The sequence below is a fragment of the Mya arenaria genome, chromosome 10, assembly GCF_026914265.1.
Source record: "Mya arenaria isolate MELC-2E11 chromosome 10, ASM2691426v1".
NCBI classification, from domain to species: Eukaryota; Metazoa; Mollusca; class Bivalvia; order Myida; family Myidae; genus Mya; species Mya arenaria.
The window spans coordinates 39,496,155-39,516,064 of record NC_069131.1 but is presented as its reverse complement, the minus strand read 5'-3'; the positions used below and the strand labels follow the sequence as shown (position 1 = coordinate 39,516,064).

Sequence of the window (19,910 nt, the reverse complement as noted above, 5' to 3'; positions counted from 1 at the left end):
TTGGTAAACCGCCATGCGTACATATCGGGCTAAAACATTAAGTTATATATCTTCAAACAAACTTCATTTCATGTACTTTCCAGTTTTTATCAATTGAATGGTCGGTCATGGTCGATGTTAGGAGTTCTGAGGAAATACACTGTAGTTAGTATCATCTTACCAAGAAACAGATATGCAACCCGCAAATATTGTGGCGAAAACAATTTGTTTCACAGATAATTAATGGTTTACAACATGTACAAAGTATAATCACATATCATAACAGTCAAATAACTATAAAATGAAAAGTGCTTTGTAGGTATTATTTATAGAAACCACTATCATTGGTTAATAGGGTAAACATGGTTTTACGAATAATACGAATGAGAAACAGGTTCTTGTCAGGAAATATTTTCACTGTCAAGACTGTCATAGTCCGAGTTGAGAAACAAGTTTGGAGAAAACAATCCTTTCTCTCCACTTTCTAGGATTATCTTCACTAAGCAACATCTTTAAATTTTAGGATTCTATTAGGATTTTAATTCGAACTTTTAATCCTTAAATGTATAATAGATAAAACCAATTGTTTATTCAGGCATTATCAAAAAACTGACTCTAATTTTCGTAAAAAGCAAGTATGGTATATTTAAAGAGAAATAAAATCAGTAATAATTGTTCACGAGTACAGATTATACACTTTATAAACACAACAAGTTGTTCCTTGAGTTACAACACTTTTGATCGATCTAATCACAATAAAATCTACAATAATTAGCTCAAGTTTCATTTATTTCACAACGTGTCTTTGATAAAATATCTGACACATTCTGAACATAAGTGAACAATATACATTCAAATCTTAGCTGTTTATAGTCAATAAAACACGAGTTTTGTACAGCTGATAGTTTGTGTCCATTCATTTTTTGAGTGAAACAAAGTCGGCACCTTCGTTACTCGGTTTGCTGATCATACACAACGTCAGAATCGAGCCTACAAGACAGATACAATATGGTTTGAGGTCGTTTGCTCTGCCTACTAAGCAATTTAGGCGTGTAGACAACCGCAGACATCATCGGATGTTTTGAAAGCTTAATCCCCAAAACGAATTTTGAACTTTATTGATGTTACCTATTAAGCATAAGAATGAATCTGATTGGCTGACATAGAAGTCACCAAAGAATGACTTTCTATGGGTGAATCCAGATCATAATGGCAAATCGTATAATAAGAAACGAATTTAAGAAGATAGTGACGATGTCGTTCATTGACATCAACGCTATTAGTCCTTGTTTAGAAGTCTGATTCTTGAACATTGGTCCATTAGGAATACACTTTACTCTTATCGCATTTATTTTGTAGGATTGATCATTGCCATATTTGCTGCATTGTTTATAAAATTACTGTATAATTACATTCATTGTGTTCGGTTTATAAAATTAAGTATATTCTGAATCAATATTGGCTGTTTGAAATACTGGTAATCAATATTTGGGTGTATTGTACGTAGAGTACTTAAATTTCCTTCAATTATAACATCAAACACTCAATAAAACAACTTTTGAATTAATTAAAGAAGAACTATATATAGGTTCGATTGCATTAACACTTAATTATACCAATATGTTTTGACACATACATACTATTTTCACAAACTCATGTCTTAACCCGTTTACACATAGAAACACATATAAACTGAAAAATAAGTTTCAATCAACCATCAGCAAGGTCGTTTACGTTGTTGCTTCCTGGAGGTCTGTGTACGTTGTATCTTTATTCTCTCTCAAGGGCTTGATACTTAGCTCTTGATATTGCATTTCTGGCTCTAAAATAATCGAAAAATATATATGATTATTAAATAGATTGAAAAACTATTGGCAAGTATTATAAATACTAAAATATAAACTACAGGCACAAACCCATCAGTCCCAAACGTCATGCTGACGTTAATCGATAAAGACAAAAGAAGACAAATCACAGATTATACAGAATGTTAGCTTGAAAATACTTTAAATCCTCATAATAGCATATATTAACTGTAAATGTATTTAAATCTTTCAAATCTGAATATAAGAGGGACATAAGTATTTCGTTTTTTTAAATGATGGTTTAAAGAAACACACGTACGGAATGTGTTTCCAGAATTTGACATCACATACACTGCAGATACATTTTAACATCTCACAAAATAATGTGCAAACTAATCCCAAACAAAAACTTTTTTTAGAATGTTTGCAAATCATACTCCTATTTCAACATGGACCGTCGAAGCATAATACCTTCCTGTTATTTCAGAAATTACTTACTGCGCACTTTACGTTAGATTGATAACCCACAATAAGGACTATTACCAAGACTATACTTTCACATTGTATGAACAAGACTTTGCAAAACAAGAGGGCCATATTGGCCCTAAATCACTCATCTGAGTAAAAACGTTTAACCTTTATAATCCATAAAGCTTGTTATTTGTTGTATTGAAAAACATACTGATCAAACATGTTGCCAGGATAATCACTGACAGGACTTGACACAGTTGCCCTCAGACTGAAGACTTGACACAGTTGCCCTCACACTGACAGGATTTCGTTCAGTTGCCTGCACTCTGACAGGACTTTGTGATTGACTGCACACTGACATAATTTGATTCTCACATTTGCACAGTGATAGGATTTTGTTCAGTTGCCTGTACACTGACAGGACGTGATAATTGACTGCACACTGACAGCACTTCGTACAGATACCTGCACACTGACAGGACTTTTTTCAGATGCGTGCACACTGACAGGACTTTATTCAATTGCCTGCACACACACAGGACTTCATTCGATTGCCTGCACACTGACAAAACTATGTTAAATTGCTTGCACACTGATATAACTTTCAGTATTGATAAACAAACAACAAACAGTGCACCATCCAATAAAATCAATAAACTGCCTTAAGCTCTAAAATCAAATATCAGAACACATTCAGCGCCTTCCACTAATATCATTGCTTCTTCCATTTATGGCAACATCACCTTCCTTCACATGTTAAAAATCTTTGTTTTACTTTTAAATGCATTAAGGCTTATGTTCAATGGAAAAGTCTGATTATTAAATTTATTATTAAGTAAAAAAGAAATTTATTCTAAAGAATAAAGTGTATAATAATTATTTGAATCCATGAACTTAAAAAAGGAACAAAAATAACCTTTAAATGACTATGTTGTTGTTGTTGTTGATCAATCATGACCTTTGGTGTATTTTTGTGGAGGGTCAACAAATGAATCTTTCTGTAAAGTTTACTTGAATTTGGACTGGTAATTTTATAAAAGATGTTTTTTAAAGCAAAATAGGAAGTTGGCCATTTCGTTGCTGTTGCTGTTGTTGTTGTTGTTAATCAATCGTGACCCCTTGTTGTATAGTTTCATTTAATTTGGAGCAGAAGTTTCAGAGGAGTTGTTTTTAAAAGCAAAACAGAAAGTCAGCCATTTCGTTGTTGTTGCTGTTGTTGTTGTTGTTACTGATCAATCGTGACATCTTGTTGTATTTTTGTAGATGGTCACGCTAGAAAGCTTACTGTAAAGTTTCATTGAATTTGGACAGATAGTTTTAGAGGAGATGTTTGTTAAAGCAAAAACAGGAAGTCGGCCATTTTGTTGTTGTTATTGTTGATCAATCGTGACCCCTTGTGGTATTTTTGAAGCTTCCTATGAAGTTTCATTGAATTTGGCCAGGTAGTTTCAGAGGAGAAGTTTTTAAGCAATTGTTGACGGACGGACTGACGGACGGACGGACTGACGGATATAGAGCGGTACATAAATACCAAGAGTACTTATAAAAACCAGTACCAATCTCATATGGATCCAAACTGCGGAACGCCAGCTCTTGGGTTCTTTCAGAGGAGTTGTTCTTGTTGTGTCGTCTCCTTTATAAAAAGTTATCATGGTGAATTTAAATGATATTATTTCACAAATATCAGCTTTACATTATTGATTGTTTTTGTTGTTGTTTTTTCCGCATGGAAGGGCTTATTTTGATAAACATTCATTGGAACTTAAAATTAAAAGCATGTATTGGTTTCATAATTAAATGTGACATACCATCGAATGAACAGAACTATCTGGATGACAGTAATCATACATAAAACAGTGAGTGAACCACCAACAGTTCCCCCAATGATTCCCCCGCATGATGAAGATTCCGGTTTAGAAGTTGTCGTTGCTGAAAGGTACTCTTGATATAAGACAAATATTTCCAATGTGTCTGCCGTTCAACTTCTCATTAATAAATCGTTTGTTTACATTGTAATTTCGATCAGTAATTGAGTAATAATCAATATTATCTAAAACTACTTGCATATCTATCAAACGTTTTGAACAGTATTTTTTATGAGCTGGAAAAACACAGTAAGAACCTGGTGAAACATTGGATAACATATAGTTACAAGTAATTGGTTTTCTGTTCTATACATATTCTTTAATTAACCTATACCTACCATTTGCACAGGTAATCCCTTTGTATCCAGCAATACAACCATGTCGACAACGACCAAAGTAATCGCATCTTGTTATATCTGGTACGGAAACGCATGTAGCTGGACACTCTATATCGCACATGTCGGCGTAGAAGTTGCGAACACAACCACGTAGGCAGCGGCCTGTCATAACATCACATTCCTTATTGACACAGGTGTCACTACATGTTCTGGTACAGTAATTTCCAACACTAGTCAACGAGTTGTTAACACAATGTGTACAGATGCCATTCTCTCGAAGGCAGGTTTTGCAAGTAGGATGGCATGAATTATTGCAGTTGCGGCCCCAGTATCTTTCTTGGCATCCGTATGTACAAAACCCATTCGGCTGTTCACATGTGTTTGCAAGACACGACTGTTCACAGGGAGTGCAACCTGACATATTCGAATCAACATAAAAGCTCTTGAAGCATGATAAGCAGTGAGAGGCGTTATCTTGAGAACATGATTGGCAAGAATAGTTACAGTTTTCATGACAAGTTGATGATGTATAACCCTCAATACATATATCGCATGATCCATCGCTTTTGTCACATGTATTATTCGCACAACCTACACTACATGTTTTATCGCATAATATTCCAAAATGTCCCTGATCACAATCATCACATTTGTTACTCATAAAGTTTTGAATACACGTGCACGTACCATCTCTATTGCATATGCCATTTGTACAACCTCTTGAGCACGGTACGGTGCATTCGTCGCCATAATATCCAGGTATACAGTTTGCACATGTATTTCCTGAAAACCGAGGAAGGCATGTACAGTGGCCGTCACTATTGCAAATATCGTTGCAGCCTACGGAACACTGTTTCGTGCAAAAAGTAGAAATGTCAAAATAGCCAGTCCTACAGGAAATACAATTAACCGCGTTTGTGCACATGCAGTTTTCGTTTATGCAATTATTATTGCATAGTTCTCCGTATTTCCCTAGAACACACCTGTCACATTTATTTCCTTCAAAATTGTCAACACAGTCGCAAGTTCCATCATCATTGCATTTGTCTTCACTGCACCCTTTTGAACAAGCCGAGTCGCAATGGTTGCTAACATCGTAAAACCCGTCAAGACAATTATCACATTCGCTTTCAAAACATGCGCAGTGTCTGAAGGCACATGCATTTAAACACTCGTCAGATGGTCCGTAAAATCCCGGTTTACATATAAGACACACACCGTCAGATTGACGACAAGTCTGACAGTTTCCTTTACACGGGACCATGCATCGAGGTTGATGATAACCATCTTTGCAGCCATCTAAACACACTTGTTCCCAGCCTTTTGAGTCATGTTCACATATGTCGTTAATGCAGCACAGGCATCGATCAGGACAATCGTCACATTTAGCTGTAGTTAGTTCAAAATAATCGTATGCAACTAATTTGTCGAAATATTCGCCGATAATATAATACAAATATTAATATACTTAACATCTTGTACAAACGTAACAACATACTATTTTTTATGAATGAAAAATTATATGCAACAAGGACATATATGAAAACTGCAGGGGCAAGCATGATGACAAAAATACAGCTTTTAAGCCTATATAAATATATATATAAAAATAAACAAGCAAAATAAAGTTTACTTAAAAGGTACGACTGAAATCAATGAATGAATGAATGAATGAATGAATGATTGAATAAATGAATGAATGAATGAATGAACGAACGAACGAACGAACGAACGAACGAACGAACGAATGAATGAATGAAAAATGCATGAATGAATGAATGAATGAATGAATGAATGAATGAATGAATGAATGAATGAATGAATGAATGAATGAATGAATGAATGAATGAATGAATGAATGAATGAATGAATGAATGAATGAATGAATGAATGAATGAATGAATGAATGAATGAATGAATGAATGAATGGATGGATAAATAAATAAAAGAATGAATGGATGGATGGATAAATGGAGTAATTTTATTATGATGATTTTATTGAATAACGACTTATTATTATCAAAATATAAACGATTGAAAGCGTGATCCAGTATTAAAATTTTTATTTAATCGAATAATTGTGTCAGGAATTATTCCTAAAATGTGTAAAAAGGGACTTATCATACCAGCTTACAAAGATAACGGCAAACCAAGAAGTGACCCAAGAAATTACAGACCCATAACACTACTGCCAGTAATTTACAAACTTTTTGAAAAGGTTTTGCACAGTAAAATAACTACGTGGATGAAAGACACTGGTGTTAAGTTTCCAAACCGTCAACAGAATGCTTATCAGAAGAACACAGGGGCAATAACTGCGTCCTTTAACCTACAAGAGTCAATATATCACAATCTAGAACTTAATAATAAAGTATATGTTGCGATGCTCGATACGAGAATGGCGTTCGATACAGTTTGGTTGGATGCAGTATTTTACAAGATTGCAGAACTGGGTATTACAGGCAAAACGTGGTCATTAATTGTTGACGCTCACACTGACATGTATTGTTGCATATCGGCAAATGGCTAACTTTTCCCCGATAAAACAAGGGATAAGGCAAGGTGGGATACTCTCAACTTGGATCTAAAACCTCTTCATAAACGGCCTCCTCGAATTGTTGGAGCGAAGTAACCAGGGGACAAATATCATCAACATAGCAACGAGCAATACTACTTTAGCAGACGACATCGCTTTAAGTGCAATATCGCCGTCAGGGCTCCAAAATCTACTAAATACTGCGTATGAATACACCTGCAAATTTAGATATATGATTAATTCAGCAAAAAGCTTCATTATGGTATTTGGAGACCATTCCAGGAATAAGACGAGCAATAGTTTTTACCTAGGACATAATAAAATTGAGCACACAAACAAGTTAAGACATGTTGGTGTACAGCTAAATGACAAATTGACAGATAATGATAAAGTTACGGTCGCATGCAGAAAAGCTGAAGCATCATTTTATTCATTGTTGTCGCTGAACGTCGGAACCTGTTTAATTAACCCACTTACGTCAGCAGAATTAATGTCAAAAATATGTGTATCAAAACTCCTTTTTGGGGCAGAACTGTGGAACAACTTATCGAAGACAAACTATCTACAACTAGAACGCTTTATACGAATGGCTGCAAAACTAATACAGCGATTTCATATACGAACTCGTACTGATATATGCTTGGCGATGCTCGGTATGAAGTCAATAGAAAGTCAAATAGATATTAAAAAACTAACGTTTCTTAAATGTCTTTGTAATATGCCAGTGCATGTACTCTCCAAGCAAATCTTCAACCTGCGGCTAGCCATGTATGCATGTCGAACAAATAAAATCACTCAACGGGGATACATACCGGATATAATTAACATACTATCAAAGTACAATCTGCTTCCAGTTATTACAAGATATTCATACACAGGACAATTTCCTACGAAATCAGCTTGGAAGATCACTTGTAAAAAAGCAGTGTATCAACACCATTTGAATAAATGGAAACAGAGATTACAAAACGATGTTTCTTTTACAAGATTCAGATGTTTGCATACAAGTATTGAACCAGCGATAATATGGACATGCGCATCAGACTTCCGGTCACGCCGACATGCACTGGAAGTGAGCAAACTCTGGATATCACCAAACCCGTATGATAATAGGGGACCGATATTATGCCATGCGTGTGGTGTTGTAGTCGACAATGTTGTAAATCATGTTGTATTTTGCTGCCATTTATCATCAGACATAAGAATACGATTCTATGATATTATTTCAAATGAGTTTATCAATGATGTATCCATGTGCTTGACTAATTGTGATGATGAAACAAAGTTACAATATTTGTTAGGAAAAAGGCATCATGCATTTTCTAGCAAGAAGGTTCATAAACACTTTCTATGTATCGCAATTAGCTATGTTTTTAAATGTTATGTGTAATAAAATTGCATTTTCAATTATAAGCTTATGCAAAGCTATAAAGATGTAATAGCACTTGTAATTGATTAAAGCATTCGTATAAATATTGATAGCCTGAAACTATGTATATTGTCAATACATAAAGTCATTTTGTCGTTATAATAATGTATAAAATATATATGTATGTAAATCATCACTAAAAGAACAAATTAACAAATATTGATAACGTCATAAAGAATCACATTTTTTATGTTTGAACATTTCATTATATTACCTTATACATCATATGATTGCATCTGTTAAATTGTATTAATTTATTATGTTTTTTTTTTTTTTTTTTTTTTTTTTCTTATATCATATGTTTGCATTTAATCATTAGTTAATCATGTTTTGTCTTTCTTATATCAATTACTTTACTATGTATGTGCATGTATTTTTGTTCTCTTTATTATGATTATGTATGTATCTCTTCAAGAGGAAATAAAGAACATATATATAAAACTGTTATAGTACAAACTTTTAATTTTGAAATACATACCTTTAAAAAGCACCATTAATACAAATAGGATCTGAAAAATTATAATAAGATCATATTTATGTCATGCTTCTCGCAACGATAAAAAATTGTCCCCGGTAAGTTTAAACAGAAATCATATATGTAAATATTTAAATGAGGGCATATTAGGAAAGATATGAGTATAACTATACAACGCATGAGATAACTCATTTTTGGCACATTATTCGTAAAAACAGTAAATTTTAAAAGTTAAACAAATAAAATAAATAGTGACCAAGATTGTAATAAGTTGTTGAAATTAATCATTCATAACACTCTGTATATCAATTTTGACTTGAGTAATACCAAAAAGAGGAAAACAATTGATAACATTTAAAGGCAAAGGTGCTTTGTTTTCTCAAGTTAACATGGGGTGAAGACGATGGGTTCTTACGTCGTGAAAAATAACTTGAAAATATTTTACCCTAGTGCTGATATTGGTCCTGTAGGCGAATCGAATTAAACGTGCCCACTTCCAGTACATTCTAATTTAGCTTTGTAATGCATCTAATAAAACCGTAACATTTTATAGTGTTACTTTAAGTAAAAATGTGCCCGCTTTTCGATAGTATCTGGTCAATTATTTTCCTTTAATAATTGCCTTCAATTCTTAGAACAACCGAATTTAGCAGATATGGCACTCGTTAAAAATAAGACACTTTTGTTATCTTTTCAAATTACATAATTGATAAAACATTTTAAATTTAGTATGGTTATTTTTTGCATAATGGCCGATACTGCACCAAAACAACAACAACTGCATTTTGGAATTGACCAAACACGCCATTTGGTGTCATATGGCAAGTAAACGGTAGTCAGAACTGCTTTTCAAATATAGTACTGCTTCTCAACGTGACCTTTTCCCCAGACTATGTTTCAACTATATTGATTTCTTGGTTTTATTAAGTGACCTGTTCTGCCGAGATTTTTTCAAACATTATGTTGGTTCCTAGCCTGACCGGTTATGTCCACTGTTTTCCAAATTTCGTCTTGGTTTGTTACATGGCCTTTTCTGCGGACAGCTTTCCAAATATAGTGCTGTTTCTCAGCATGACCTGTCTTGCAGACGATGTTTTAACTGTAATATTGATTCGTACCGTGACCTGTTCTGCGGATAGCTTTCCAAATATAGTCTAGTTTATTAACGTGACCTGTTCTGCAGACGATGTTTTAACTACAATATTGTTTCGTCGCGTGACCTGTTCCGCGGACAGCTTTCCAAATACAGTCCTGCTTCTCAACGTGACCTGTTCTGCTGGATATATTTCTAAATAAAGACCTGCGTCTAACCATGCGCTTTTCTGCGGACTATTTTTCAAATATAGTCTTGGTTTGTAACGTAGCCTGTTCTGCGGACAGCTTTCCAAAAATCGTCATGCTTCTCAACGTGACCTGTTCTGGAGACGATGTTTCAACTATAAAATTGTTTCGTCGCGTGACCTGTTCCGCGGAAAGCTTTCCAAATATAGTCCTGCTTCTCAACGTGACCTGTTCTGCTGGATACTTTTTAAAAATAGACTTGCTTCTAAACGTGCGCTGTTCTGCGGACTATTTTCCAAATATAGTCTTGGTTTGTAACGTAAGCTTTTCTGCGGACAGCTTTCAAAAAATCGTGCTGCTTCTCAACGTGACCTGTTTTGCAGACGATGTTTCAACTACAATATTGGTTCGTAACGTGACCTGTTCTGTGGACAGCTTTCCAAATATAGTCTAGGTTATTTAAGTGACCTGTTCTGCAGACGATGTTTCAACTATAATATTGGTTCGTTACATGACCTGTTCTGTAAACTATTTCCAAATACAATCTGATTATTAACGTGACCGGTTCTGGGGACTATTTACCCATTATAGTATCGGTTACAATTTATAATTTTACAAGTCAAGTTATGTTTCAGTAATTGAAAACGATTAAGTCTCCTTAATATTGCTTCCCTCGGAAAAAAATGTAAGATAGTGTGTGAAATGAGCACACGCATAAGGAATTTCTACAGTAAAACGATTAGTGAAACGCGTGAACGAAAAACGTTGCCATGTACAGCGTGTTCACAACGGATCTCAAGTAATAGTTTGTGTTTGAAATATCAACGTTCTTCGGCGAGTATCAAAATACTGGTTATAAACCACCAAAATAAATCACTGCTACAAAGGCCATTAAATATTTTAATCAATACAATCATGTAAGTTTGTTGGTCGTCATAAGATTTATCAACTTTATTTAAATCAGAATCCATACGGGATCAAATTGATGGCGGCATGATCGAAATCACTAACAACATTTACTTGTAATAAACTGTATCAATCAATATTTAAGACAACTAAATATATTCAATGATTATTGCAATGAAAACGTTTTTACTTTTACAATCTAGGGTTCTTAATTGCATACAAGGGCATGATAGATTTTTGGTAAATGTCGTTAATTACGTTTTACCATTGTTTTGATATATTGAATTACATTACCTTATCATTAACATGTTTACTGACATATTATGTATATACGTATTCTAACGTTACCTGATATATATTAATACTAACAAACTTATTGAATTTTTTAGAATATGTATATAAATTTACAATACCTTAAAACTATCCATATTCCTTCAGGGCGTTGACGAAAACTTAAATGTATTCATATCCAAGCTTAACGCTGGGGTTACTGACATAAAATCTTCCTGTTTAATTGTATGATCAAAGTATGTTAAAGGCTCGGTAGCTGCAGTTATGATGAAATCGAAAGGAAACTATTTCTGCAAATGTTGAAAAACATCCCTCAGTTTTGATAAGATTAACATGAAAACTTATTTATAAAAAGATTATAAACAACGAATAAAAACATACATATAAATTGCGCCTACGAAAAGAATAGATCCCGGGACCTCTTTGAATGCAAACAGTCAAGAGGATAATACCCTATTTACTGCAGCTCCATATCACTTAGAACAGATTTGACGGTGAATATAAACACTTATTTTCGTAGAAAGTATGTTGTCGATCTACATGATTTTGTAAAGCGTTCTATTTTTCATAGATCGCTCTGCCCTCTGCGCATGAGCGAAGTAACTATGATTGACAGTTGTGGGTGCGGGTGTCTGTAAGCAGTTGAAGCTTACGTCATAAAACCCGAATTCGAAAATGGGTGTGTATTCAGCTATCAAATCGTATTGACATCCATTCAGTGCACAATTAAGATATTGGTTTGACAATATTCAAATACAAATCTCATCTACGATTCTCCCTTTAAAACACCCTTTATAAAATACAACCAATTAAACAAATTCAATACTAAAAGGTGCAATATTGTATTGATCATAAATAAAAAATAAAAAAACTTAACGAGATCATTCCAGTAAAGTTGCAAACATACCATAATAATTCTAATAAACTATATATCAACAATATGTTATTGTGTTTTAAAGTAACGTTCATGTTTCGGTGTTTTTCCATATTTGCACAAACAGCAATCAGCTTTTTGTATCATATTCACAAAGCCGCAACAATTTGCCATAACCCGACACTTGTGTAATGAAACTAACACCTGGGCGGTTTAACTTTCGAGCGGACAGTTATGTGTCGTTGAATTGTTGTTTTATTTCAATTGTTGACTCCCCAAATAAAGAACGTTTCTGCAAGATAGTGATTTAAATGTGGGATTGCAATTATATGTTAAATGATATTACAAATGTAATCATTTCTGCGGTGACTAAAGTTCCCTTCGATTAGTTAGGTTTAATACATATCATATAGAATATACATACCCAAAAATCTAGAATACTCCAAAATTAACAATTGTACTTTTAAGAAAAGCATTTATATAATAGAAAACTTCTGAACGAACCCTCAAACACATTATGCATATAAATTAAGTCGACATATTAGTATTTTAACGTTGTTGTTTTTGTCGTCAAAAATGAAGTCAACGTATAGAGTTGAACCCAATTAAAGTTTTGACTTAGCATACAGGTATTTCTTATATAATTTATAAAAAAAAACTCTTAAAGAAGTAAATATAACATATATTATAGAACAACAAAAATAGTGAGTTTAGCTTAATCCTGTTATAAGAGACTTAAGAAGTTTCGAGAAATTGGGGCCATGTGTCCACATGATATTTGTCCAGTCGACAATGTGTCTTGAACTACTTTAAAATTATCGACGAAAAATATGTTCATAACCAGTTATTAAGTGAACAAGTCAAAATAGTGTACACACTTGCAGAGTCAATATCAAACAAGTTGTCAAGAGTTCATGATGACCATGAAGTGTGCACATACGACTCGTATGTATAAACGAAAAACAACTTACATATAGAGGCTACAATACTGCATCCGTTGTTAATAATGAAGAAATTCGTCCTCATATACCTTTGGTGAAATCAACAGAATATTGATACTCGTGGAAATAACTTGTCAGCAAAAGTTCAAATCGACATCGATGAAAGTCCATAGTCATAATTCGTATGTGTGAAGCCTTGCATTGGTCACGAGGCCGTTTTTTGAAAACTCATATGCCGTAGTATTCAAAGAAAACAGTGATATTGACTAAAAAGTGTTGTACACAAACCCGCGTGTGTAACAGGAAATGATGTCATTCCAATTGAAAGAAAAACTTGAGACCGAAAATAGAATTAACATTAGCGATCTTGGCTATGAACATCGCAAATTGGACATTATATACCCAGATGAATCGACCGACCACGCGATCATCCGGACGCTTGTTCATCTCACGCACCCTTTCGCGGTGCCTAAGCCTTGCTTCGCCCCGACAAAAATATATCGTATCCAAGTGATGTATTTTGACGATAAAACGAACGTCTTGTTGTGGAAATATGGAAATTTTAAAGTGGAAGCATGCGGATGTCATTAAAAGAAATAACAATTGAAAACAATATCAATATCCTTTTGGATTGCTCGTTTCGATAAAAAGCACGCGAATGGTACGTTAAGTGATTTTTGAAACTGTCATTTTGATGAAGAGTAGTTGCCGACCGGCGAGTCCATGTTCCATTTCCTAGCAATGCCTGCATATCTTAAAGCTGCACTCTCACAGATAGACCTTTTGACCAGTTTCGAATCAGTATTTTTGTGATAACGCCTTGAGCCATAAATCATTACTTTCGAACGTTAATACGAAACATGCGTTCTGATCTTTTATCAACAGTGTTATATCAATGGTTTCCAGACATTTAGGCATTATTTGACATTATTTATTGTTCATATCACCATTTTGATTTGTATTATACACGTTTGTATGTTAAAATGATCGCAGTGTCAAGAATAAATGTGATCAGTTTGGACGGGTAACTGGTTTTTAGAATTTCAAATTGTGAGGTCATGAAAAGGCAAAGACGTGTAAAAGCGCCCAAGTGGTCCAATGATACAGGTGTCCAATCGGAATAACTCGGCAATCTCCGCCTCTGTGTGAGCATCGAAATAATGCCGGTGCATTTGTAAAAGTAGTTCGTAAAATTTATGAATATTAATAGCTTGTATTGTAACACGTGTGTTGTCGTTTACTAAGTTTAAATGGATTCCTAGTTATGTGTATTTTGGCAAAGATCTTAAGATTCCTTCGAGTAAATGCCTTCAGGTTAACTGCCTATTTGAAATTACTACGCGATCTACTTGCAGCGTAGTTACATGCAAAGCATGGTGACATTGTAAACCTTCCATATAAATCCGAGAATGTTTTTCGAAGGGAAATAACCGAGGTGCTCAGATTGTCAAGCTTCCGCATCAAACACAAAGAGGTCGGTCTGGAAACTCACTTTTCACATGCTTTCAATATGGCGCGTGTTAAGGGCCTGACGCAGATTTTGATCGCCGGAGCTATACCGGAGCACATTTTTTTTGGATTGGTTCTAGTACGGCAGAGCGTCTGTATCTCATCGCTAAGAATGGTAGTACATCGCCAGGACATCGTCAGAACATCGGCGAAAAAAGCCATGGCAGATGAAGGTATAAACTTTTAAAGATGCTTCAAATTTACTTTCGTTGCGCTGCCGGAGCCAGCAACGGGATCACAACGGCAGAATAATGGCATTTTTCTGATATGGTTTCTTAATGTCGGTATATAACCGGTAATGTCCTGTTATGGATCAACGGCTCTCGGTTGCGTCAATGTACAGATATTGGTACAGATGTGATACCATAGTTCTGCCGATATACTAACAACGTACTACCGTTCTTAGCGATGTCGCACCGTAGTACTACCGTACTTATACCGCACACCAGTAGACCAACGGCATCACAATCAACGGTATCACTCCGCTTTAGCTCCGATCAGCGGTGGCACATTGTTAAAACAACGGCAGCGTCTCTGTATAACATCGTTGGAAAAAAGTGGTATTCGATAGCACATCGGCTCTGACGCCGGTACCTCATCGGAACTGATACGGCCAAAGTATTTTTCGACGGACTTCCGCCGATACTCTCGCTGTTGTTAATTATGTGCTCCGGTTTAGTAACGGTGGGGTTCATCGGTAGCGGGTGATAGGGACTTTAGTTATGCAAATGGTATTTGATTGGCATATAAAAGACCTGATATTTACTTTTTAAATAGCCGCAAAACGATACTATATATTCAAATGATAAAAGCATCTTGCTAAGATATATAGTATGTTAATTCATGAATATATGATAGTCTTAAGCTTGTGAACATTCGAAATTAAACAGTACTAAAACCACGCCATGGAACATCAATATCATGTACCCGACAAAAACCTGAACAGAAACTTGGTTTTATTGTTCTCACTAACACATTTTTTTATCATTTGTGTTGATTTGCATTTCTTATAAACTCTTGTTTATCATTATAACATCCACGCTCGTGATACGATCCTACAGCTAATTAATGTATGAAGTCTACATAGATACCCAAAAGAACCGTATTAATTTTAATGCATTCCTAAAACAATATGCGAGATTTTGGCGCTTTTTACTGGGAAATGTGGCCATGTAGCTATAAATTGAAAGCCCCATTTATAAAGGCTAATACAATTTTATCTGTTCACAAATCTTACGCTCTTTTTGTTTTCATCATTAAAGTCAAATAAGTTAAACATAATGATGCAGAATTAAGTTACGTTTATCTTTTCGTCTAACAAGACTTTTTACCTTTATTAAAGTATGTCATAAGAAGGCATTATAAAAAGGGTTAAAACTAAGATACTGATATATGCCCGACTTTTGTCTTTGAAGTTCACAATTTTGAAATACGGTACCAACGTCATTCAATACAAGTCGGTATTGTGATTCATTGATATTATCTGGCGATGCTACTAATGTTTTTATTAAAAGTTAAAACTTGTCCATAACGTGCCCGCTTTCTATTTTGTTGTTGACTGTACCGGTTCGGTCCCCACTAAAACCAGGTACTTTGTTATACTTAAATTTTATGCAATCTTGGTAAAAAAAGTGTTCAGTGATTATAATTTAAGTGTTTTTAGATTCATAACCGGGAAAATTATGTTTGATGCCAAAAACTGCCTTGCTCAATTTTAAAAATTGTGGGCAATGCCACATATTTCCCATTCGTCTTAATCAATTGCGATAGAAATTAAACAAGCAAAATATTACGAACAGTCTCAAGTCTGAGTGCGAATATGATACAATTAGTTATTTTGATATTGTCAATACATGAAGATATTTAATCTTAGACCTCCACATAAGACATCGACTCTTGTATCTTCTGTATAACACTTCATGTTTAACAAATTCATACTATATATCCTACAATAATTCCTTAACAAAAACAATACTATAATATATTGAAAGGTTACACAATCTAACACAAAACACAAAAATCAATCAAATGAAAGCTCATGTTTTTCTTCAAGGGATACCTACTCCCTGTAAACGTCCTTCATAGGTAAATATTGTCCTTAAATAAGCCAGTGTTAGCTCACACTGGCCCCAGGTTTGGCAGAATCAAATATCATCAAAATACAGCGTGTATCGACACTTAGTCTAGTTGAATTGCAGCCTGCATATTATACACATCATAAATCTCGAATATATTATAAAACACGTGATGTCAAATGATGACAATTCTATCCAATTTCTATCAACGTTAAGACAAGAACGGTTTTGTACAAGATATGGCAAACTTTCTGTAGAAATAAATCTTTTTCTTTAGAACACTGAAAGGATCAACTTTTTCTCATTTTCCAAAAACATGGACAATATCGTTAAAATATCCTATTTAGGTATTCATAAGAATACATTCTCTGTTTAGCTGTCGTTGAACTAGCATGGCCAACAATCCGTTTAAGTAGTAGATACACTTGTCACACTACCAGTGAAATTTGAATATTGACTGTAATCAAATGACTTTATGTAGGACAACACGCATTTGTAGCAGAATTCAAACTGTGCCTGGAGATAAAGAAAAATATTCTTGTAAACAAGTGTACGTATATTTCAAACAGATAATAAGCAATGTGTTAAATACTTTGTTACAATTGGTGACTTAGTCAGAAAAGAGAAATCTTTAAATGCTTGAACTTTACAGATAATAAGGGAACTGTTAACATACTATATGATATAACATTTAACCAATTTGAAATATATATTTTAATATGTATAATTACAAACGTCTGAAAATGACACTTTTCAGTCGACCTCAGACTCTTCCAAAATACTAGGTAAAATAAAGGCAAAGCATGTATTTGATGTATTTCTAAATTGTGTTTATTATCAATGTTTAAATAAAGATTACCATGTTTGGGATTGCTGATGTACGCCTGGACCTGACTTTCCTTATGGTATTAACAACGCTGACTTCTTGATCTATTTTCATCTTTTCAACCAAAATTGAAACAATACAGAACAAAGCACTTTTTCCAGTCCCGTCCCTGCAATGAAATCGTATATGATGAGTCAAAGAAAACAGAAAGTTGTTGATAACATTTGTGATAACTAATGAGGTCTATATAAGCTTTGACTGATAAATTTAAATGAAATGTATGTAAACTGTACGGTTGAGCGGCTTGACTTTTAGTGTCCAGCATGTTCATGCACGTCAATACGCAGAGGACATTTATCATTTGTTTTCAAATTATGTAAAAGTTCCGAAATACACTATGAAAAAGAGATCTCTCGGGAGCACACACTAAAACAAATTATGTTCACGACAACTTTCGTCATGCACAGTAAAGAGAGTTAAAATATTGCAAACAACCTTCACTGGCTGAAGATCGAGAAACCCCTACGACCTGATCATATTCAATGATTCCGAAGGATGCCCTCCACATAACCTCATCATCAACATATTGTTGAATTAAGGAAATTATAACGTAATAAATGAAATCAAACGAGCGCTTGTTGAAAAGGTTTAATGTAAAAGCATTTTAGTCCATTAATGAATAAAGTACACCTATACTCACAAACAGTGAACAAGAACCGGGCCTCGGTTAGAAGTTTCCCTTAAGTTGGCGTCAACGCTTTTGATAAGATCAAGGTAATCCTTACTCGACTTCGGGACGTCACTGGTATTATCCCATGCATTGAATTCAAAGTGAGTGACTTCCCTTTCAGAACTTTGCTGTTTAAAATAAGATTTGAGACTGAGCACAATGTTGATAAGGATCTAGACTTTGTACGAAGCCACAAATAAACTAAAATATTTTCCAACTTCGCTGCTATAACTATGTGCCAAAAGAAATGACATCGTAAATCAAATAGTATGAAAACAAAGTTTGTTCTTATAGGTTTTTATCACAACCTTTAAACAGTAAGTATATATTTTAAATGTATAGTTACCCCATTGGGTTCATTGTGTTTGATCGTTAGCAGTCTTTTTGTGCAATAGCCGTAGTTTTCTTGTTTGGTACAGCTGACTTGAAACATGCCCTGTTTTAAAACGTGGTTTCCAGCAGGATAATACAATCCGACATTTTGTTTCTGGAAAAACAACAACATTTGTTTAATTATCATATAAATTTGGTCTAATGTTTCAGCTCAAACATGACTAAGACGTACAGAAAAATTGTAATTTAAGAAGAATAAACCTTTTGTTTGTCTGTGGAAGGTTCAAAGCTTACGACACATGTACAATGTTCCTGGGACAACAGTGTCAAAAAGTCGATCACAGTTTCTTTCATGGGACTTTGAACAACCAAGAAGCGATTCCTTGCTTTCAAGCTCTGAAAAAAGGATCACATAATTGGCTGACCAGTTAATGCCGATACACTTTGCAAACTGATTTTGTTAATCACATTTAAATGCTTACACTATATGTCGATAGGATTTTTTTAATTAAATGCATTATAATATTATGTTTTCATTAACTCAATGACATATGAAGTTTTTAATTATAAGTAAAAATAATATGATTTGTGTACAGATAAAAAATACTAGCCTCTATTTCTTTTTGTAAATAGCTATGGCCATTATGTTCGTAGCTAATACTATGGCTATCATTTTTTTATCAGTACACTACAATTTTGTTTTGATCATTGAATTCCAATGAATTAAACATAACAATGTATTAAAATGATTACGCATCAACCTACATTGTGCGTCCTGAAGGGAGCCCTGCATTACACGCTGATTTGTACTAGTTTGATATATCTTAGTTAATTGTAGTCATGTACCAATAGTTCACACCAAAGTGGTATCTTACATGTATAAACTTAAATAAACCGGGAAGTAAATGCTACCTACGTCGATGTAAACTGCATTTATACATTCAGGAGCTCCAGGTGGGCTATTAAGGAACCGGTAATGTCTGTTGTGATCTCCTGCAATATATATTAAAATACAGTTGTTGTTTTTAAGGTATCAAATACCATGTCAATTTTGATCGATCTTTACAAAATTTAAACGAAATGGCAGACAAAACCTCAAACTACGATGGACATGTAGTTTGCAATGCAACAAGCTTACGCAATACCCTTCATGCTTCAGAAAAATAAACTTGGTAGAAATGATATTGAAAATCATGTAAGAGCTACAGTTAATTTACACTAAGATTTTAAGATCCGGCTTTTAAAA

The 19,910-nt window shown here is 34.2% G+C and overlaps 2 protein-coding genes and 1 long non-coding RNA gene across 3 annotated transcripts; all 3 read right to left on the bottom strand.

Moving 5' to 3' along the window:
• On the bottom strand, window positions 1-11,591 carry LOC128206191 (multiple epidermal growth factor-like domains protein 10). Its single transcript, XM_052908496.1, has 7 exons — window positions 11,499-11,591; window positions 8,902-8,932; window positions 4,459-5,847; window positions 4,064-4,184; window positions 3,812-3,888; window positions 1,714-1,801; window positions 1-969 (listed from the first exon to the last, which is right to left on the bottom strand). Exons 1-7 carry the CDS (start codon window positions 11,511-11,513, stop codon window positions 930-932), a joined length of 1,761 nt encoding a protein of 586 aa, XP_052764456.1. The 5' UTR covers window positions 11,514-11,591; the 3' UTR covers window positions 1-929.
• A 5,556-nt stretch (window positions 11,592-17,147) lies between these two features.
• Window positions 17,148-18,682, bottom strand: LOC128204688 (receptor-type tyrosine-protein phosphatase alpha-like). The gene is made up of 4 exons (XM_052906086.1): window positions 18,678-18,682; window positions 18,302-18,481; window positions 17,635-17,770; window positions 17,148-17,291 (listed from the first exon to the last, which is right to left on the bottom strand). Exons 1-4 carry the CDS (start codon window positions 18,680-18,682, stop codon window positions 17,184-17,186), a joined length of 429 nt encoding a protein of 142 aa, XP_052762046.1. The 3' UTR covers window positions 17,148-17,183.
• Window positions 18,683-18,694: 12 nt separating this feature from the next.
• LOC128206190 (uncharacterized) lies at window positions 18,695-19,662 on the bottom strand. The gene is made up of 3 exons (XR_008256410.1): window positions 19,581-19,662; window positions 18,926-19,060; window positions 18,695-18,818 (listed from the first exon to the last, which is right to left on the bottom strand). It is a non-coding gene; the product is annotated as an uncharacterized LOC128206190 (long non-coding RNA).
• Between the last annotated feature and the right edge of the window lie 248 nt (window positions 19,663-19,910).

Excerpts from the sequence above, each read along its gene's own strand:
- LOC128206191 (XM_052908496.1), bottom strand. Across the intron at positions 3,889-4,063 it reads ATAGTTCTGTTCATTCGATG|GAGACGACACAACAAGAACA; the intron begins GTATGTCACATT and ends CTTTTTATAAAG. Across the intron at positions 1,802-3,811 it reads TTTGGATCCATATGAGATTG|AGCCAGAAATGCAATATCAA; the intron begins GTACTGGTTTTT and ends CGATTATTTTAG.
- LOC128204688 (XM_052906086.1), bottom strand. Across the intron at positions 17,771-18,301 it reads CCGGTTCTTGTTCACTGTTT|GGACGGGACTGGAAAAAGTG; the intron begins GTGAGTATAGGT and ends ATTTCATTGCAG. Across the intron at positions 17,292-17,634 it reads CATCAGCAATCCCAAACATG|GCACAGTTTGAATTCTGCTA; the intron begins GTAATCTTTATT and ends CTTTATCTCCAG.